Here is a 22,205-nt window from a genome sequence, read left to right as displayed (position 1 = left end):
CTGGGCAAGTCACTAGATCTCTATGAGCCTCAGTTTTCATCTGTAACAATGGGGATAGCAACTACTTCACAGGATTGCTGTTAGGATCAAATAAGCACTTTTGTAGACATTAAAAAATACTATACAGATGAAAGCTGCTATCACATCTCTAAGAAAAGAGAAAAGTGAGTCAAAGGTAATTCTTCATAAGTTTTTATAAATTGCATGGGAGTTTTTGACTGAGATCTCCAAGTAGTATCTGACTTCTCATGACCTCATTTGGAATTTTCTTGGCAAAGATTTGGAAAGGGTTTTCCATTTCCTTTTGCTGCTCATTTTACAGATGAGGAAACAAAGGCAAACAGAATAAAATGACTTGCCCAGGGACATACTGCTGATGACTGAGGCTGCATCTGAATTCAGGTCCTCCTGACACACTATCTATTGTGCTATCTATATACCCTCTATGATATCCCTAGAGTGAAGAAATCACAGGATCAGTCAAAGAAAAGAGAGCCCCTCCCAGCCCCCCAGCAGCATGACTTCAAACAGATATGGTTAAGGACACAAAGCAAAAACATTTATCACATCATTGATATTTTTTTATTCTACTCTGTTAAATGCTAATAATAGTTTTTGTTAAGAGTTCATTCCTCACTATTGTTCTATTAGAAACCAGGAGGGATGGGAATTCAGGGAAGCCTGGAGGGATTTGCATGAACTGATGCTGAGCGAGATGAGCAGAACCAGAAAAACATTGTACACCCTAACAGCAACATGGGGTGATGATCAACCTTGATGGACTTGCTCATTCCATCAGTGCAACAATCAGGGACAATTTGGGGCTGTCTGCAATGGAGAATACCATCTGTATCCAGAGAAATAATTATGGACTTGGACTATGGACTCTTTAATTTAGGAAAAATACCAGATATCTTATTGTCTGATCTTGTTATCTCTTATACTTTTTGTTTCTTCCTTAAGGATATGATTTCTCTCTCATCACACTCAATTTGTATCAATGTACAACATGGAAACAAAATAAAGACTGACAGATTGCTTTCCATGGAGGGGTGGGGGGAGGGAAGTAAGATTGGGAGAAAAATTGTAAAACTAAATAAAATCTTTAAAAATAAAAAAAAGAGTTCATTCCTTAAATTTGTGTACTGATATTGCAGATTTTGGTGATGGTTATTGTTTATAACTGAGTAAATACAAATAAAAAACCAAGATTGTTGCCCCAAATTCTCATGTGTTCAGATTCCATATTCAATGAAAAGAGCAAGTTCAGTTAAACCTGGTTAAATTCCAACTTTAAAATTTCCATTCTCTTCCAATTACTTCACCAGCTTCAGTTACAAGGAGCATTACTTTTGTTTGTCTTCAGCTGTTGTATAACTTTGCTGTGATCTTTAGACACTTGCTATTTTCTTCCCCAGTATGGCTATATTTCAACAATGTATGTTTGATATCTCAGGGAAGACTCAGATCCTTAGAAGAGGACATTCCTGAGGAATGGGGTTGATTGCTCTCCTGCCAACAGTTCTCCCCATCTCTAAAATTTACTGAGGACAAATGGTGCTAAAAGAAATAGCACAAGAACAACAGTCATTTTTGACCTCCAATTCTACTGAAATTTCAGTTGAGCTTTTTATTGAAGCCTATGAAGTACTTGGTCTCTTTAAAATATAGATATTTCTTAGATATTTCAAACAAATAGAATGTAGAGGTCTTTTTTAGCTATTATGAGGGTGAGAGGGGATGATTATAGCTCTGAGTGCATAGCATAACGACATCAGATTGGGAGAAGGCAGAACTCTTCAACTTCTACTTTTGCTTCTGTTCTCTCTGAGAAGATGAAATGACAGAATAAAAATGACTAAAAGAGGATTGAAACTCAAAATAAATAGGAAGATCATAGGAGGGGCCTTAAGTGTTCATGATGACTCCAAGTTAGCAGGCAAATGATTTATATTCTCATGGATCCAAAAAGCTGAGAGATAGAATTACTGGAAGTGATCTTTCAAAGAGTATGGAACCTGTTTTTTGGTGGTGGTAGGAGCAATGCAAAGGGAAGGGCATATATCTAAATCTGCCTGTGCTGCAAAATCAATGGGTATTAATAAAACTTTCTTCTTAAGAAGGAAATATTATGGAGAGCAGAAGGAGCATCCCAGGACTGAAAAAGGCAAATACCTCAATTTTTCAAAAAAGAAAAGAGAGTAAGATCTGTATACTATAGAAAAGTTAAAAAATTTATAAAATGCTATTAAAGGGAGGGTCAATGAATACATAGAAAAGGAAGCAGTGATCACAAAGAGCCAGCATGAACTTTATGGAGAATGTCACATTTGTTTATTTGACATGGGTACTTGAATTACCTTGATTAAAGGAATGGTATTGATATAGTTTAGCTAGATTTTAGTGAAGCACTTGGAATTGAGATACAATTTGGCATAGTAAATAGAAAGGTGGCCTCAAAACCAGGAAGCTTGGATTCAGATCCTACCTCTAGTGGAGCTGGCCCAGGATCATGAACCAAAGAGCCTTGGCAATAATAGTGTCCTCTAAACTGCCAGACCTACTTCTAGCCCAGTCCCTCAACAGTCATCACTGAAGAGAAAAAATATTATAAATATAAAATTATTATATCTGTCTCTAATGAGCATTTTAGTATAAGTCCCCCGATTCTACTTCCAGCCCAGCCCTCTCAGAGGGGCAGTACAACCATCCTTCAGGAAAGGAACTCCTGTTGACAATGGGCTAATCATCTTCACTAAAGGCTAACCAATTGCCACTTACAAGACAGGCAAGCCAGACGACCTGAAGCAAAATAGCAAGGCCCCCTGAAGAAAAGACAAGAGACAGGAGGCAGCTTAGGCCAGGAAAGCTGAACTACCACCTTCATCTTGACTACTCATCTTCCTCACACCCCATAGTATTCAGGTCAAGACCCTAAAAGCAATAGCAAGGCTTCCAGACCACTGTCTACAGCTAAATCCTGGGAAGCAACCCAATTAATTACACCTTCAAGTATTTAAACCATATCTGTTAGAGACCCAGAAAAGAAAGTTCTTATCCCCTAAAATCTTAGCACTGTCAAATGGCTCAGCATCAGAAATGTATATAATTCTTCAGGGTAAATAACAGTATTACCCATCTACTTTGCCACTGTACCCCAATGATGTAGATCTTTTCTATCTGACTTGCAGCTGAAGCTTTCCATATATGTTGTCTCCCCCATTAGCATGTAAGCTTCTTGAAAGCTGGGATGTCTTAATTTTCTTAGCTTAGCTCAATGTTTGTTGTTGTTTAGTTATTTTCAGTTGTGTCAGATTCTCTGTGAAAAGACCATTTGGGGCTTTCTTGGCAAAGATATTAGAGTAGTTTGCCATTTTCTTCAGTTCATTTTTATAGACGAGGAAACTGAGGCAAACAAGGTTAAGTGACTTGCCCAAGATCAGACAGCTAGTAAGTATCTGAGGCCAGATTTGAACTCAGGAAAATGAGTCTTTCTGACTTTAGGTCCTGGATTCTATCCATTGTGCCACCTCACTGGCCATCATGCTACAACAATACCCATCACACTACAACAATACCCATCACACTACAATAATATCCACCAGCATCTACATCTTATAGTCTGATCTTCAAAGACATCCTATCCATTTGGTTTTTTATTTTTCCAGTAAGCATTTCTTGGACAATCTTCCCTTCTGAAGGAAAAAAAAAGGTCTTACTGACCCCTTTTAGAATCATTTCTGATAGAAATATCATCTACACCTCTCAAACTGAACTCTTTTGTAACCAAAAATCAATCTCCTTTGATTGGCTTGGATCTAAGCCCTAAATGAGGTAATAATATATTTATGATGCCATTGTGAAATAACATTGTTCAAGGTAACTGTATAGTGGGGTGTGCCTATAAATAAAGTGGCCTTGAGCAAAACAAATGTGGCATTTATTATCTCTGATGCTCAGCAGGCATTATCATAGGGAAGAGGGGGAGATGGTTCTCTCCTTCCCAGCCCTGGTTCACAGGATGACCTTATTTCACCTTTTTCTATCCAAAATCTTGTTGCCTAATGGTTTGATTTAACTCCTTTTAGGTTAGCTGGGCAACCTTAGGCACGAAACTTACTCTTCTTGAACTCAGTTTTCTAAATTCCTAAACCAGACATTGCTCCTTGCAGTCTGGTGCTCCCCTAGTTATTACTATCATTTAACTTTTCCTTGAGGGCAAGGGGACATATTTCTCTGTATCTTTTCAAAGTATCAAGTACAAGGCCTGCCTCAAGTAGGCAGTCAATAAATATTGTAGTGTAAAAGTTTTCAAAGTGAGGTCCTCAGACCCCTAGAGTTCTAGGGGCCTTTCAGGGTCCTCAAAGTAATAATGTTCTCATAATACAAGACTCTAATTGCATATTCAAATACTTTTTCCTTTTCCAACTACATAGCTGACTGAGGTCAGATTTTCTTTATATATTTCAACTAAAATAACAGATTGCAAAAGTTTGAATGCAGAAGCAGTTTTGAGGACCTGGATAATATTCTATTAAGCTAGACCTTAAAAAGTATTATAAAAATATGTAAAACAATGCCATTCTTCTCTTTAAAATTTTTTTCTTTTAGAAAGTATAGTTACTTTCATTACAATATACTGTTTATGGTGTCACATATTGGTTTGTAATGATTATTTTTAACAAATTAAAAAATAAATATTTAAATTTGAATCACTTTTAATTTTGATGGTAAATATCAATAGATGTTTACATAAACCAAAATCTTGGTGTGCTCAGTTTTTAAGAGTATAAAAGGGTCCTGAAAAGAATTGCTATTGTAGCACAATGGAAATAAATAAAGAATCTGAGGGGCAGCTAGGTGGTGCAGTGAGCACCGGTCCAGGAGTCAGGAGTACTTGGGTTCAAATTCAGCCTCAGACACTTAATAATTACCTAGCTGTGTGGCCTTGGGCAAGCCACTTAACCCCATATGCTTTGCAAAAACCTAAAAAAAAAATCTAGTCTACCACCTGCCCTGGATCTGCCTGTTTCCTGTAGTATGACCTTGGATAAGTCACTTCATGTTCTCATTTTATGCATTTGTAAAATGAAAAGATGGATTAGATCAGAGGTGCCAAACTTCTGCCCCTAACATTCCCAAGTGGGGTATGAACCAGATTAAAGGGAAATATTTAACATAATAAATAAAAATACTGTAGAAGATAATATTAACATGCTTTTTGTCATTATGCAGCCTGCAGGGATCCTTTTGCATGGGTGAGTGTTCTCTATTTTTGTTTGCGTTTGATACCTCTTGAAATGAAATATAAATTCAGGCATACTATCTGAGCTGTGTGCTGGCTTTGAAGAGGAATGCGAATAAAATTCTTACTCTAGGGGCGGCTAGGTGGCATAGTGGATAAAGCACCGGCCCTGGAGTCAGGAGTACCTGGGTTCAAATCCCGTCTCAGACACTTAATAATTACCTAGCTGTGTGGCCTTGGGCAAGCCACTTAACCCCATTTGCCTTGCAAAAAAACCTAAAAAAAAAAAGACCAAAATTCTTACTCTGATATTTACCGAAGGTTCATCTGTAAAAGTGTAAGTTGGACTAGCTGGTGGTCTTCTAGCTCCAAAGCTTCCACTCTGATGGCTATGACTAATCTAGACAATGTCTTACCTTGGCGGAATGGGTAGTTTGGGACACAATGAAGCAGCATTTGGATTTTGGGTATAGTTGACAGAATTCAAGTTATAAACACATAGGAAGGAACCTAAAAGCACAAAACAGAGGAGAAAAGAATCTGATGAGTATAGTGGGTTCTAAGTTTTACTTGTGTTTCTGTGAGGTAGGCTGACCCCTGCCCTGCAGGAAATTTTCTCTATAAATCTCAAGAAGATGGTAGTTCCTCCTTCCAATTAGTGTCAAATATCTTATTCTGGGGGCAGCTAGGTGGCGCAGTGGATAGAGCACAGATCCTGGAGTCAGGAGGACCTGAGTTCAAATCCGACCTCAGACACTTAATAATTACCTAGTTGTGTGGCCTTGGGCAAGCCACTTAACCCCATTGCCTTGCAAATACACACACACACACACACACACACACACACACACACACACACATCTTATTCCGAGAATTGATTATGCCCTTTACTGAATTGTGGATGAAATAGAATGAGTGAGTGAGCCTGAGCTAGGAAGAGAGGTTGAGGATGATTGCTGATCAGGGTTCTGAGTCTGTTGAGATGCTCCCTCTACCCATGGACTTCTTTCTTTTTACTTTTTTGGTTTTTGCAAGCAATGGGGTTAAGTATCTTGCCCAAAGTCACACAGCTAGATAATTATTAATTGTCTGAATTCAGATTTGAATTCAGGACCTCCTGACTCCAAGACTGGTGCTTTATCCACTGTGCCACCTAGCTGCCCCTACCCATGGATGTATTAATGAATTTTTTTTCTGGGTTTCATTATGCTTCATTTTACTAGTTTTTAAAAATATAACCCAGTAATAATGGTAGGTTTTAGCACAGCTAAGTTGTGCAGTAAGAAGAATGCAATCTTTAGAGTTGGGGCCATGGTTAAATAGCAATTTTGTTGAGGCGGGAAAAGATCGGAAGGTTTAGTGGACTGCAAACTTCATGAGAATCAGTATAGTGCTGAGGCAGGCAGGGACTTCTCTCACCTTCCTTTTTCTCTGAATTAACATACTTCCCACCCCACCATCCTTCCCAATAATAAATCAGTTTTATCTTGCACTTCCACTTGAATGGTGGCATTCTTTATGAGGGAAAGAAATGTTTCACAGCCTCAAGCACAAAGAGCAGTTAAAGTTTCAGATAAATCCAGATATACCTGGATGAAATTGGACAAGCTGTAGAAACCTATTGCCTCTATTATCCAATGCAAGGGAACCACAGCCAAAAAGTAAAACACCCCAAGACACTCAACTCACCCCCTATCCCCCCCATGAAGACAACTGCCATGTCACACTTCTCAAGTTTCAAATGGGCAAGGGAAGGGTTAGCCCTACCATTGTTCTTGGCAAAGAGCTGGACGTCCTCCAGAGTGTCTAATTGTTCTTCAGGGCAACTAGATACGCAGAGAGCAATGGAATTGATTTGGAGGTCTTTGTTTTCCAGATTACAGGAATTCATAAAGAATACATGTCTAGGAAGAAGGGAGAAGAGAATTAAGTTTGAGGTCATTTTTCTTATTAATTCTTAATTGCAACCTTTAAAGTATTTGTGGAAAAGTGGCTAGAGTGCTAGACCTGGAGTCAGGAAGACCTGAGTTCAAATTCAACCTCAGACATTTGGGATCCTGGCAAGTCACTTAACCCTGGTTGTCTCAGTTTCCTCATCTGTAAAATGAGCTGGAGAAGGAAATGGAAAATCACTGCAGTATCTTTGCCAGCAAGACTCCAAATGAAGTCCCAAAGAGTTGGACATGACTGAATGATTTCTTTAAAAGGATTTATACAGCAGAAAGCATATCAGATTTTGAATCAGAAGGTCAGAGTTCACATCTAGCCTCAGACACTCAGTGTTTGTGTGACCCTGGCAAGTTATTTAACCTCTGTTTGGCTCAGGTTCCTTAACTCTAAAATGGAAATAATCGTAACAACTACTTCCTAGGGTTGTTTTGATGATCAAATGAGATAAAATATCTAAAGTGCTTGGGATATCTGGCATACAATAGTCACTTAATAAATGTTTGTTTCTCTTCTCTTAGATGATCACTAAGATCCTTTGGACCCTAAGAGTATGTGGTCTAGAGCAGAAGCTGATAAACAGAACCTGGACGTGGTTCATGGTCAGCTGCCTAAAATATACTCATATATGGACTTGTTTTCTCCCTCATGAGAACATAATCTTGAGAGGAGGAATTGTTTCATTCTTTGGGTTTTTGTCTTCAATAGCTAGTACATAGTAGGTGCTTAATAAATGTTTGTAGATTGATTAAAACAATTAATTAAAATAACTGATGAGAGAGGCAGCATGATGGAGTTGAAATAAGGCCAACCTTCAGATCTTGCCTCTTACATAGATTGATAATGTAATCACATTACTGGAGGAGAGGGGGCAAGTCACCTCTCCTCTAAATGCTCCTGGAAACTTCCTACAACCATAAATGACAAGTGAGATGCTGCTCTGCATCTTAAGAAGGAGTTTCCTGCTGGCAGTTCCCCACATGAATGAAATCAAAGGTCTCAAACTAAAACAAAATATATTTTAAACTTGAGTGAGTGCAAGTAAATTTTCCCATGATAACTTTCTATAGAGAGGGGAAAGTGGGGGTGGGGAAGAGGGGGAAGAGATGGAGCAGAAAGGATCAACAGCCACACAAACAAATAGACCTACAAACATGTACACAATTTGAGCAGGACAGTACCATACGTGGCTATCCTCTCTTGCATTCAAAAAGTCCATTGTAGAGTTACATTTAGGACTTGGTCCGGGTAGAGCAAAATTCATGTGACTGAGATTGGACATTCAGAAACATTTGCTGTTCCCTCTCAACCACTTCAATGCTACTCTAGGTTGCTGATAGGGATGGAGGAGTTTAAAAAATCACTCCAGTTATAATCCTTTCCTTCTGCCTACCAATACACTCAGATCTCCTATTAAAATAATCAAAAAAACCCACCCCATAAATTTCTCTTGATCAAATTCCCTTTTCCATCACTACCCCCTCAACTTATGGTACCCTCTTCTTCCCTTTACTGTCAAAATCCTAGGGGGGTGGGAATGATGTTTATGTTAGCTACCTCAATTTTTAAAAAATCATTTGCTCACTCATTCTTCATCCCCTAAATAAGGTTCTATCCCCATTTTCCTGAAACTGTTCTTTCCCTGGTCATCAATGGTTTCCTAATTCTCCAATCCAAAAACCTCCTTCATGAGTCTCCTTGACCAGTGAGTTAAAGGATTGGAGTCACAGTCAGGAAGCTGTTGTTTGTTATCACTGTTGAGTCATTTTTTCAATTGTGTCTGACTCTACATGACCGAAATGGAGGTTTTCTTGGCAAAGATAATGGAGTGATTTGTCATTTCCTTCTCTAACCCATTTTATAGATGAGGAACTGAGGTAAACAGGGTTAAGTGACTTGTCCAGGATCACATAGCTAGTAAATATCTGAAGGCAGATTTGAAGTTAGGAAGTTGAGTCTTTCTGATTCCAAATCCAGTGCTCTATACACTGTATTGCCTAATTGCCCCTTCCAGGAATCAGAAAGATTTAAGTTCACATCCTGCCTAAAGACAATTAAGAACTCTGTGACCCAGGGCTTAACTTCTTTCATTCTCAGTTTCTTCATCTGTAAAATGATGGGCTGGGCTTGATGGCTTCTAAGGTCCCTCCTTGCTCTAAATCTATGCTTTTATCTGGAACATCTAGTTCCAAGGACTTCTGATGAATCCTTGCTCTTTAACTTTTTATGAGGTGACTTTCACAAATCCCTGCCCTCTTCTTTTGGGTTAATTTCTGTGGTTCTTCTTTCCCTTACCCTTTGTGAACATCCCCCAAAGCTTTTTTAAAAAAATTTTTATGTAACAACTTCTGTGTTGTAAATTACCTCATCTGTACACCTTGTATTGGAGCACATTTCTCAGCACTCCCTGCGTCTCTGCATTGCGTTTGATGGCAGGAAATTGGATGCCAATATGTGAAAGTTCTGTTGGCAATTGCTTCTCTAAAGGTTTTTTAAAAGCATATTTTTTTTAACCTTGTTTGAAATGCACCCCCTCACCCCCTTTTTTTAGTTAAATCAGAAAAAATTTCTTGGTTGTAATTGTATTGTAATTGATCTAACTAAAAACCTAACTGCTGGGAAGAAGTTGTGCCATGGAGGTCTTTAATTTTTTTTTAAATAAAAACATTTAAACAAAAATTGTTTTTATTTAATGCTTAATATAATAAAAAAAGATAGCATATGAATCCATAAATCATGTAAAACTTGTCATTCCTTTTAAAAACATAATAAAATTATCATGTAAATTTCTTTTTTCCCTGCTCCCCAGATGGCTATCATTAGACACAAATGTGTGTGTATACAATTTTATGCATACTTCTATTTATCATTTCTTTCTCTGGAAACTCAACTTACCTCTCTTCTCTGCTGTCCCTTCCTTTTTAAAAAAAATAATTATTTATTTTTCCAACTGAAAACAGTAGTTTTCAAGTCATTTTTTTTGCAAGGTTTTGAATTTCACATTTTTCTCCATCTCTCCCTTCTCTCCCCCATTCCCCTGACAGAAAGTAATCTAATATAGGCTAGACATGTATAACCTTGCTAAAACTATATCCATATTATCATGCTGTGAAAGAAGAATCAAGTAGAAATGGGAAAAAAGTATTAGAGAGAGAGAAAAACAATATATATATAAGACAATTTAAAAAGAAATTGAAGATAGTAAGTTTTGGTTTACATCTAAAATCCTTTTCTGGATATGAATGGTATTTTTCATCACATCTCTTAGAATTGTCTTTAATTATTATACTGCTGCTGAAATGAACAAGTCCATCATAGTTGATCATCACCCAATGTTGCTATTAATCTGTATAATATTCTTCTGCTTTTGCTCACTCAGCATCCATTCTTGCAAGTCTTTCCAAGCTACTCTAAAGCCTTGACCCTCATGATTTCAACAGTGTTCCATCATATTCATATACCACAATTTGTTCAGCCATTCCCCAACTGATGGGTATCCCCTTCAATTTCCAATTTTTTGCCACTACAAAAAAGAATTGCTATAAATATTTTTGTACATGTGGTTCTTTTATCCTTTTTTTGTGATCTCTTTGGGATACAGACCTAATAGTGGTATTGGTGGATCAAAAGGTATGTACAGTTTTATTGCCCTTTGGGCTTAATTCCAGATTGTTCTCCAGAAAGATTGTATAAGACCACAACTCCACCAGCAATGCATTAGTGTCCCAGTTTTCCCACATCCACTGCAAACATTGATCATTTTCCTTTTTAGTTATATTGACACTGAGAATATCTTTGTCAAGAAAACCTCCAATGGGGTCATAAAGAGTCAGACACAGTTGAATTTTTTTAAAAGGAATGGCAAGTTGTACATAATTTGTAGATTCATGTGCTATTTTCTTTTCTTCTGTTCATATTATTGGGGGGCATGTAATCTATTCTAGTCTCCTGGCTATTTATTCATAAAAACCTCAAATCTATCTTTACTCCCAAACTCTTCATTAAACTCTAATCTTGTTTTTCCAATTTAATGTTGAACCATCCTCATTCAGATATCCCTTTGATATTTCAAACTCAGTCTGCCCCAAAGAGAAATCATCTTCCCAAAGAAAAAATCTTCTTCCCATGTGAAAGAGAAAGATTAGACTTTATCTATTTGGCCCCAAAGGGCAAGCAAAAAAACCTTTTTTTAAAAAACAATTAGAACTAGTTCAAAGAGGAATGAATTGCCTGGGGATATATACTTGAAATGTAGTAAACTCTCCATCAATGGAGATCTTCAAACAAAGGAAGACCTGGTTGGGCTATGTTGTGGTGGAATTCTTTGGGGGGGCATAGATTGAACAAAATAACTGCTGAGATTTCTTCCAACTGTCATGTCTCTCCCAATTTTTCCATTTCTATTGATGGTGTCACCAAACTTGCAGACATACAAGCCCCAAACATTAGATTTATTTTGGTTCTTTCATTCCCTACATGCTGAATCATGGTTTTTCTCTCTGCTCTATCCTCTCCTTTATAATCCTCATCTACTTGCTCTATTCAGGTCTTCATCACTGTTAAAGACTAAAGTTAGAAATGATTTTTTGGTGGTCTATCTGTAATCTCTCTCATCTCCAATCCATCCTTCACATCATCACAATAATATTCTGAATATACAGATCTGATCACACTATTTTTCTGTACTTGAGAATGTTTAATAGCTCCCCCAGTCTCTATGGAGTAAAATACAATGTCCTTATTAAACTGATATTCAAAGCCCTTTTAATTGAGTCCAACTTTCCTTTCCTGTTGTGAGAGTCACATTGGACTTACTTGTTCTATTTTGTGTCTAAAAAACGCTCATACTGAGGTCTATTCTCAGACATTATTCTCTCTATGCAGTTGTCCTCAATATTTCCCTCAACCTCTCCTTTGCATTTGCTCATATTCTACCTAGTATTCTACTAAGATATCTCACCTCTCTCCCCATCAGACTGTATGGTCCTTGAGGATAAGATCTGTGTCTAATCAAATGGACTACTTTAGAAGGCAATGGGTTCTCTTCCTTGGAGGTCTAGAGGTAGTCTGCCTCAAATCTTTTATTGCTAATAATTGCTATTATTTTTATTATGCTTCTTATAGGGAGTCTTATAATTGGGGTTCCTTTTGGATTGGATATGAACAAGATAGTTGAATTCCCTCCCAGCTCTGAAATGTCAGAATTTCTGGGTAATTTTTCACCTTTTTAACTCCTGTGTAAACATAGGGTCTTCAACTAGTAGGTGCTTAACCAGTATTTACTGCGTCATAAGATTTAATAGATAGGCTGTGAACCCTGGAGTCATAGGATCTAAGTTTGAATCTAGTCTCTGATGATCACTGGGCAAAACATTTAACCACCTTGGGACTCAGTTTCATCATCTGTAAAAGGAGAGGGATAGAGAAGATGGCACTTGAGGTTCCAGTCATCAGATTTACAATCTGATGATGCATAATTAAATACTAGATGGCACAGCAGATAGAATTCTGGGAGGTCTATAGAATTCTTGGAGTCAGGAAGACCCAAGTTCAAATCTACCTTCAGACACTTACTAATTGTGTGACACTGCCTCAACTGTGAAATGGGGATAATATGGCACCTACATTGCAGGACTGTTATAAGGATCAAATGAGATATTTTGACACATAGCACATTATTTCCTTTCACCTTTCCTTTATAATTCTATGAACTATGGCTGCTTTGCAAAACATGCAATGCTATAGAAATATAATAGTTGTCATCATCATTATCTGAATCAGGGACAACCATCTCAAAGCTACTTAAAAAACTGACAGAAAGAAAAAAGAAAAAAAAATTGATACAAATACTTACTTTCTTTTAGTCATGTCCTGTCCGGAAAGAGGGGCTCCTTCCACGGGAGAGTTCTTCTTGCCACATACATTCCCATAGCTGTCATAGCCAAACACCAGTCTTTCTGCAGCCCCAGCTATCACAGAATAGCCCATGATGAACACCTAGGTAAAACGCAAGAACACTGGGTAAAGTTGAGTCTTATCTGAATGTCCTTCAATTGGGGAATGGCTTAGCAAACTGTGGTATATGTATGTCATGGAACACTATTGTTCTATTAGAAACCAGGAGGGATGGGAGTTCAGGGAAACCTGGAAGAATTTGCATTAACTGATGCTGAGTGAGATGAGCAGAACCAGAACAACACTGTACACCCTAACAGCAACATGGGAGTGATGATCAACCTTGATGGACTTGCTCATTCCATCAGTGTAACAACCAGGGACAATTTCGGGGTATCTGCGATTCAGAATGCCAGATACAATTATGGGCTGTCTGTGATGGAGAATACTATTTGTATCCAGAGAAAGAATTGTGGAGTTTGAACAAAGACCAAAGACAATTACCTTTAATTAAAAAAAAAACTATTATCTTATTAATTTTACTATCTCTTATACTTTATTTTTCTTCCTTGAGGATATGATTTCTTTCTTATCACATTCAACTTAGATCAATGTATACTATGGAAATAATGTAAAGACTAACAGACTACCTTCTGTGGGGGGTGGAGAGAGGGAAGCAAGAATGGGGGAAAATTGTAAAATTCAAATAAAATCTTTCTTTAAGAATTGAAAAAAAAAGTTGAGTCTTATTCTCATAAAACTCACCTCCAGAATTCTGGATTGTTGTAAGGCTCAAATGAGAAAATCTACATAAAGTCTTCTGCAAATTTTAAAGCATTATATCATATTGTCTTGGTTATTATTCTTTGATTAATTTCCATGAGGGATAATAGATAAAATTCTCTCTGAATTGTTCCTAGATTACCCACATGAGAGTTGCCCTTCTACCTTCTAATTCTTGTTTTTTCCATGTCTAGGATTCTCTCTCCTTTGGAAGAACTGATCTGATTTCAGCAACAATAAGACTGGGTAAGGCAAACATTTTATTTATGAAGAGAAGACTTTTTATAAAGAGAAGGACCATTCAAAGTCATGAATTCCTCCCACCTATGAGATGTAGTAGATTCTACAAGCAGTTTCCCTCTCTCCTGGCCTCATGACTTTCCTCTTGATGCCTTCTTTTGAGACAGTCAGCTTGCCCTTTTCCTGGAGCTTGACTTAGAAAAGTGAGAACCCAGAATGGACTTGATGATTATTATTAAAGTGACCATTTGTGAGAGGAAAGCAGCTCTGTGCTAGAATCCACTTGCCTTTAAAGGTTAACAGGCACACTAGAATAATGTGAAAAGACATACAGTTGGTGGGGAAAATTAGTGACAAACTATAAGGAATGTTGCATAGCTTAGAAGATCAATACTTTTCCCTCTCTCAGTTCAAAAACTCTCCCAGATCCCTTGAAACTTTCCAGTCACATACAATATTTTAATTTCCATATATTATGTTTATATGGTAGAATTAGAGCAGGAAGGGGTTTCTGAGGGGACCTAATAAAACCCCTTAATTTTACATATGAGAAAAGTAAGAATTTGAATCTAGATTCTGGTGTTCTTTCCTCTGTGCCATACTAATTGTTCAGGGCAGCAACATGGCACAATGGATAGAGCACTGGTCTTGGAATCAGGTCTCAGACACTTGACCATGTACTAGCTATGTGACCTTGGGCAAATCACTTAACCTGACTGTCCCTCATCCAGGGTCATCTCCAGTCTTCCTGATTCATATCTGGCCACTGGACCCAATTGGCTCTGGAGGAGAAAGTGAAGCTGGTGACTTCACTCAAATTCAATTCACTTGTTTGTCATGATATCATCTCCCAATGGAATGATAAAAGCTTTAGAGCTAGCAGAGAGCTTAGAAATCTTCTAGTCCAACCTTCTCATTTTACAGATGAAGAAACCGAGGCTCAGGGTGGAAGAAGGTAAGTGGCATGGCAGATAGTGAGCATATTGACTGCAATCAAATATTGCCATTAGGCGTGTCATAGCGGTACAACCCTGGTCAAATCACTTAACCTCCTGGCCTCAGTTTCCTCATCTATAAAAGTGGGAATAATAACATCTCTTCTATAAATTGGGGTGGAACAACTTCACAGTGAGAATCAAATGTGATAACACATGTAAAACTCTTTGTAAATCTTGAAGCATTGTTATGTTGTTGACCTGTCACCCAGATAGTGGGGAGTGCTCAGATTTGATCTGTACCAATTCCGATTCAGGCCTCTTCTCTCTGCACCACTGACAATTAGTAGAATCAACAAACATCGATTTTCCAAGCACTAAAGGAGGACAATAGTGACATCTGCCCTTAGTCAATGCAGACCTGGGCTCCAGGCAACCAGAATCTCATTCAGGTGCCCAGGCCTTGGAAGCTGTTTGATTGCCTTCAGAATTAATCATTGACTAGGTAGGATGTGGCACGTCCCAACCAGGTGAAGCTAGTCCCTCTTGTTTTCAAGGAATAAAAAAGAGCTCTTTCCAGTTACACAAGGTGGATCTTTGAGAAGAAAGAGAGGGACCCTCTGCAGTAATACTACAAACCCTTCCTGTAAACATATGGGCTGGTCAAGATTAAAGACAGAACCAAATTCTCCTTAGCTGGACAAAGGCCCAGGAACTCCTCTACAAATGTACTGGAAAGGAGGTTAGAGGCAGGTGTGTGTGTTAGGAGGGGTGGGGGAGAGTGGGAAATCAGTACCATTCACCTTAAAGCTAGGGCCAGGGCGTTGTTAACAGTTGGCTCCAGGCACAAAATATCAAAAGGGTGTGTGTGACCAGGCCAACTCCCTCCAGAGTCACTTGGACACTCTCCCGGGGTTTGTCTCAGTTTTAATTGCCAGATGAGTGAGTAATCAAAAATGTGTAACAATTAGCATTGTGGATGGAGAGCTGTAAGGGACCCCAGAGGCCATCTAGATCAATTCCCTCATTTTACAGATAGGGAAACTAAGACCCTCAGAGTTAAAGTGACTGGCTCAAGGTCACAGAGATAGCAAGTGGTAAAAAGGCAGATTTCAAATGGCTCTGACAACAAATCTAACATGCTTCTTAATATGCCAGGCTGCCTTCCATGATTCTTTTCATCGATTTCCATTTTTCCTTTTAATAAAAAGGTAAATCCCAAATCACCTTCTGAGAATTACCTCTGCTTCTCAGTCAGGAATCTCAGGTGGTAAGAAGATAAGCATACATCCACAGAAAATGAAATGAAGACTGGATGACCTTATCATCACTTGGCAAACCCCAGTGCCAGTGTCCCTGAGAGAGTCTCTCATTAAGATCTGGCACAAGGGCATTAGGAGAAAATTTCACGAGTTCAGGCCACAGGAAATTTCCAATAAGACTCCTCAGGATTAGCCATTCAATATGACACAACAGCATAAAATAATACAATAAACATGTATTAAATGCCACAGACTGTGTTGAGCACTGCTATTTATAGTTTTTTTTTATCTAATTACCAGAAAAATTATCCGTGCAGAATGCCTTAGGACTCATGTTCTAGGTTCTTCTAGATACTAGAACTAGACTTCAAATCTCCAAGTATCATTTCATTTAAATCTCTTCCTTCTTCCCTTCCCCTCCTGCTCAGCCAACACACTTACCAAACCAGTCCAAAAGAGAAAGAACAGGATTAACCAAACAGGGTCTGTGCATTTTCTATAAATCTGGGGTCTCCACTCTCTCTGTCTGGAGCTTTCCTCGGCAGAAACCTTTCAAAGAGAGGGAAAATCATAAGGGTGAGGAGGTCGGGGCGGGAATAAAAAGGAGGAGAGGCTAGAAGAGCTTTAGTAACCACGTGGGTCTCAGCTTTCCAACCGAACCCCAGGAGCTGAAATTGAAAGCTTTAACTTTTCTAACAATTCATTAATAGCAGAAAGAGGATCCTGGGAATCACTGCACTCCCAAGGGGGCAGTGCCTATTTAGAATTCAGTTTTGGAAGCAGCATTGCGCTGCGCAAACCTTACCAATGTTATAAAAATTCAACTTGTTTTTGTGGATATGATTAGAATACAAGCTCCAGGCCGACGGACCGATGCCATCCTCAAGGGCATCAGCCGGGTGCCCGTTTCCGCTTCTACCATTCACTGATTGCCCCCAGGCCTGAGGTGTGAAGCGGGAGAGGGGGAGGTGATGGGGGAGCAAGTTAGGCCGCGGCCCTCCAGGTGGCCGGCAGGTCTGCAGCGGCTGGGCTGGCTACGCCCCACGGCGCACCGGCCTGGGGTCGCTGGCAGCTCCGCTGGACCAGCTCCCATCCCTTGGCCCCTTCCCCCGGGATGCGGCGGCAGCAGGTGCGGACCCCGCCGCCCCCCGCAGGCCCCCCGCAGGCGCGGGCGGCCAGGGCGCTTACCAGGTACTCCCCTCGGAAGCACGGCATCCTGCCAAGCCGCTGGCCAGCCTCCGCCGGGGTCTAGGAGCCGGGGCCAGCCCCGCCGCCGCCCAGGACAGGTTGCCGCATGAGCCGCGGGCAGAGCTGCCCGCAGGTGGGCCCTGTGGCCGCCGGGGGTGCAGCGGGCCGGGCAGCGCCTCCACGTGGCCAGCGGGGGTCCGCGGGGGCACGGGCGGCCCAGTGTCCCCAAGGCCAGCGGCCCGCCCCTCGGCCCTCTCTCCGCCTCTGCCCGGCCCCGCCTCAGCCTCGCCGGGCCCTGCCTCCTGGCCCGCCTCCGGGAGCCAGGTGACTGGGCCCTGGCCAGGTTGCCCCATCTGCCCTGCCAGCTAGGCAAGCGGACGCTCCCCGCCTGCCGCGGGCGCCGTGCCTAGGAGAAAACTCAGAACCCCCTTTGTTATTCTGGAACTGATAGAGGGCCGATTCCGGAGGCCGAAGAGATCTGGGTTCCAATGCCACTTCTTAACATAGGTACTAGTTGTGTTCCTCTAGGGAAGCAGCGAGTTGCAGGGCTATGCCCAGTGGTGCCACCTGTGAGGCCTTGAGCACAGCACCCATCTCACTGGACTTCGGTTTCCCCTTTGGTAAAGCCAGGGTGTTGAATTAGATGATCGGATCATAAATCTTGTGGCCTCCAGTGGCCCAGGCAAATCATTAGAAACCAAATTATCTACTTAGCCCAAGCGGATTTCCACACCAAGCAGGTAATTCCCCGACCAATAAGCACTGAACTAAAAATGAGTAAAATGAAGACTTGATTGACAAAGGAATCATTTGTCAATCAAGTGTTTTATTATTTTTTAATTAAGAGCAAAACCATTTATTGAAAATAGAACTGTAGGGGTGGCTAGGTGATGCAGTGGATAGAGCACTGGCTCTGGAAGCAGTAGGACCTGAAAATAGAATTGTAAGACAAACATCAATAAAACAGTGAATGTAGTGTTACATTGTTTTCTCTTTCTCCCTTCTTTCTTTCCTCTCTCCCTGAATTCCCCTTTTTCCTTTTTTGTTCTTTTTCTTCTCTTTCTTCCTTCCTTTTTCCTTTCTCTCCCTTTCTTCCTTCTTTCCCTTCCTTGCTTTCTTTTTCTCCCTTCCTTCTTTCCTTCTATCCTTCCTTCTTTCATGCTTTCTTGCTTCTTTCCTTCCTTTCCTTTCCTTTCTTTCCCTTCCTTTCTTCCCTCCCTCCCTCTTTCCTTTCTTTTTCTCCCTTCCTTCTTTCCTTCTATCTTTCCTTCTTTCTTCCTTTCTCTCTTTCTTCTCTTCCTCCCTCCCCCTCCCTTCCTTCCTTCCTTCCTTCCTTCCTCTCTTTCTGTCCCTTTCTTCTTCCTTTCTAGAAACAATTTGTAGATGAACAGAAATATACCTTCTCTCTCCAACTCCCTAATCCATCAGAAAAAAACAGAAAAACAAATTCCTTGTAATCAATACTTATAGACAAAGAAAACAAATTCCCTCATTGGTCATGTTCAAAATACATGTCTCATTACTCACCCTGGATACATCATTTCTATTAGAAGATAAACAACATTTTATCATTGGTACTCTGGATGGTTATAGTGTAATTGGATGATAGTTTTTAAAGCTTTCAAAGTTGTTTTTCTGACTGAACAAGTTAGGGTATATTAATATTATAAAATACAATTTAACTATAAAGAACGATGAAGAAAATGGTTTCAGAAAAACCTAGGAAAACATATAAATTGATGCAATGTGAACTGAGCAGGACCAGTAGAACAATTTCTGCAGTAACAGCAATATTGTAAAGATAATCAACTATGAAATACTAAATAACTCTGAATAACATAATGACCAACCATAATTACAAAGGACCCAGATGAAAAATGTCATCACCTTTCAGACAGAGAATAAATGTACTCAAAATATGAATTGAAGCATTTTTTTCTCTTTCTTTTTCTTTTTTTTTGTAAATATAAGTGATAAGAATATTTATTTTGTATGACTTCATATTCATATTTCATATTTCTTGCCTTCTCAATGAATGGGAAGGAGGAAGGGGAGAGAGAGAGAATCTGGAGCTGAAACTAAAATAGAATTGAATTTTAAAAAGTTTTTTGACAAAAATAGGAAAATGACAAATGCTTAAGGTACTCTGGAAAAAGAGGCACATTGATGCATTGTAGTTGGATCTGTGAATAACCATTGTGAAAAGCAATTTGGAATTATATACCCTTTGACCTAGCTATATCATTATTTGATCTCCACCTAAAAGAGATAAAAAAAAAGAAAAAAAAGCTCTCTACTCCTGTAGGTTTAACATAGTGTTTGTCCCATAGTAGGTGCTTAATAAATGTAAATTGATATATAAAAAAACTTTATAGCAATTTTTTATGATGGAAAAAACTGTAAACTTAAGGGACTATCCATTAATTGATGAGTGACTGAATAAGTTATGGCATAGCAATGAGATATAATATTGTATTATAAAAAATGAATTAGATCATTTCAAAGAGATAAACATTAAAGATTTGAAGGAGCTGATTCAGAGCAAACTAAATAGAATCAAATTAATTTATATTCTAACAGGAATGTGAAAAAAACAGTTTTAAAGTTTTTTACAAACTGATAAAAAATGAAATGAGTAGAACCAAGAGAACAGTTTATTCAATAACATCACTGGACATAATGTTCCTGTTGGCTGTTGCTCCAATGGCCACATAATCTCTTCTGGATGCTGAAAATTATGAACCCATTGGCTGGTCTGTGGCTATAAAGTTTTCTTTACTTCCAGCTTCTGGTTCTGACCAAAGACCTTGGCTATGGTTAACTTCCTTATGACAAGAATGAACTTGACCACAAGTTCCAAAATATTCATAGCAGCCTTTTTTGAAGTGGCAAAGAATTGGAAAATTGGAACAATTGGAAAATGGCTGAACAAATTATGGTATGTGAATGTTATGGAGTACTATAGTACATTGAATGGTTGGACTCTAAAGAAGCATGGAATGAATTTGAGGAACTGATGCTGAGTGAAGGGAGCAGAAGCAAGAAAACATTGTATACATTAAAAACAACAATGTGAGTTGATCAATTATGATGGAAGCAGATCCTCTCAGCAGTTCAGAGAGCTAGGACTACCTTAGGAGCCCTGCTATGGACAATGCTATCTACGTCCAGAGGAAGAAAAACAAAACAGAAAAAACTCTACAGAATCTGAATGAACACTACATTCACTTTTCAAAAATTTCTCTTATGTTTTTCTTCCCTATCCCTTCATCCTAATTCCTCATACAGAAAATGACTATTTTGTAAGCATGTTAAACACCAATGTGTATGTATAATATTCACCAGACTATTCACCACTGAGGGGAAGGGGGTGGGAAAAAGGGTGGAAAGAAATTATGTAACTTAAAACTATGCATATGCATATGAATGAATGTTGAAAAACTTTCATAACACAATTGGAAAAAATAAAACAAAATATCAACTGGATTTTAAAAAAAAGAAAAGAATGGACTTGATCATGTTGAGGTTCAAAGTTCTGAGACTTTGTATTGGTTCTTTTAAAAAAGAGAAATTCTTGAAACAGGCTATCTGACTTTACCAGGTACTTTTTGGTCCTAGCAAAACAAATATAAAGTGAAATAAGGCTCTTGTCAAAGAGTTCACATTCTAGATACTAACCATTATTTTATTTCATCAGTAGCTTTTGGAGGGTCCTCATTATGCTGTCAAAGAAATTTGACATCTCCCATCTTTTTTCATCATTAATTCTGCTTTTTTCCATCAAAGGCTAAGCTTGATTTCAACTTCACTAGCATCATACTCACCCAAGGATAAACTTATCACTTGACATCTCTTCACCATGTAAATTGACTCAGTTTTTGATACTCAACAGCTTCTCAGCTCCCTCAATTTGCCTCTTCCTTTGGATTGGAAGTTGAAATGGAGAGCCACAATAAACTCCTCCCCAAGTCTCCTTTGACCTAGGGGTTGGAACTTTCCAAGGAACCTCATTTTTTCCCCATTGTCCTGCTTTTCAACTCCTCTGGTCCCGTTTAGTTCTCCTTTCCATCTTACTTTTGTGTAACCTTAGCTCACTGAAGGCAAGATTTGGTTTTCTTTTTATTTGTTTCCCAAGTGCTTAGTATAGTGACTGGTACATTGTTGTTTAGCTGTTTTATTCAGTCCTGATCCCTTTTGGGATTTTCTTGGCAAAGATATTGGAGTGCTTTGTCATTTCCTTCTCCAGTTCATGGTACAGATGAGGAAACTGAAGCAAACAGGGTTAAGTGACTTTTCCAGGGTCAATCAGACATTAAAGATCTGAAGCTGGATTTGAACTCAATAAGAGGTATCTTCCTGACACCCTAGAGGTTTGATATTCTATCCACTGTGCCATGTAGCAAACTGACATATAGTAGGTGGCTTAATAAATGTTTATTGAATTAAGAATTGAAGCTTGCTAGTATTACCAGTTTTGCATCATGAGCAATTAAAAAAGAAGTTGTTTTGATGCTTTTTATTTTTTATACACCTTCCCCTTAATGAACCTTCCTTTTCAATAAAGAAAAATGGATATGCAAAACTAATATTCTGAACCCTTAGTCTTCCCACCCCCTAACCTCTTCCCAATGAGAGATAAGAAGCATGATTTATCATTAGTTGTCTTGGACACTATCAGCATATTTAAAAGCATTTCCATTTATACCTGTC

General features: G+C 39.0%; 1 protein-coding gene across 1 annotated transcript in view; it reads right to left on the bottom strand.

Annotated features, from left to right (window-relative positions):
* SLC44A3 (solute carrier family 44 member 3) overlaps positions 1-17,691 on the bottom strand; it is a 99,638-nt gene extending 81,947 nt beyond the window's left edge. The window contains exons 1-5 of the mRNA XM_074188217.1: positions 17,496-17,691; positions 16,749-16,856; positions 13,047-13,189; positions 7,013-7,149; positions 5,662-5,755 (exon numbers count right to left, since the gene is read on the bottom strand). Coding sequence (XP_074044318.1) covers positions 5,662-5,755; positions 7,013-7,149; positions 13,047-13,189; positions 16,749-16,856; positions 17,496-17,522 — 509 coding nt within the window. The 5' untranslated portion in view covers positions 17,523-17,691. The remainder of the gene's footprint in view (positions 1-5,661; positions 5,756-7,012; positions 7,150-13,046; positions 13,190-16,748; positions 16,857-17,495) is intronic.
* Between the last annotated feature and the right edge of the window lie 4,514 nt (positions 17,692-22,205).

The sequence above is a fragment of the Macrotis lagotis genome, chromosome 5, assembly GCF_037893015.1.
Source record: "Macrotis lagotis isolate mMagLag1 chromosome 5, bilby.v1.9.chrom.fasta, whole genome shotgun sequence".
NCBI lineage: Eukaryota > Metazoa > Chordata > Mammalia > Peramelemorphia > Peramelidae > Macrotis > Macrotis lagotis.
Note: the sequence above shows the minus strand (reverse complement) of the source record. Positions and strands in the feature narration are given on the sequence as shown.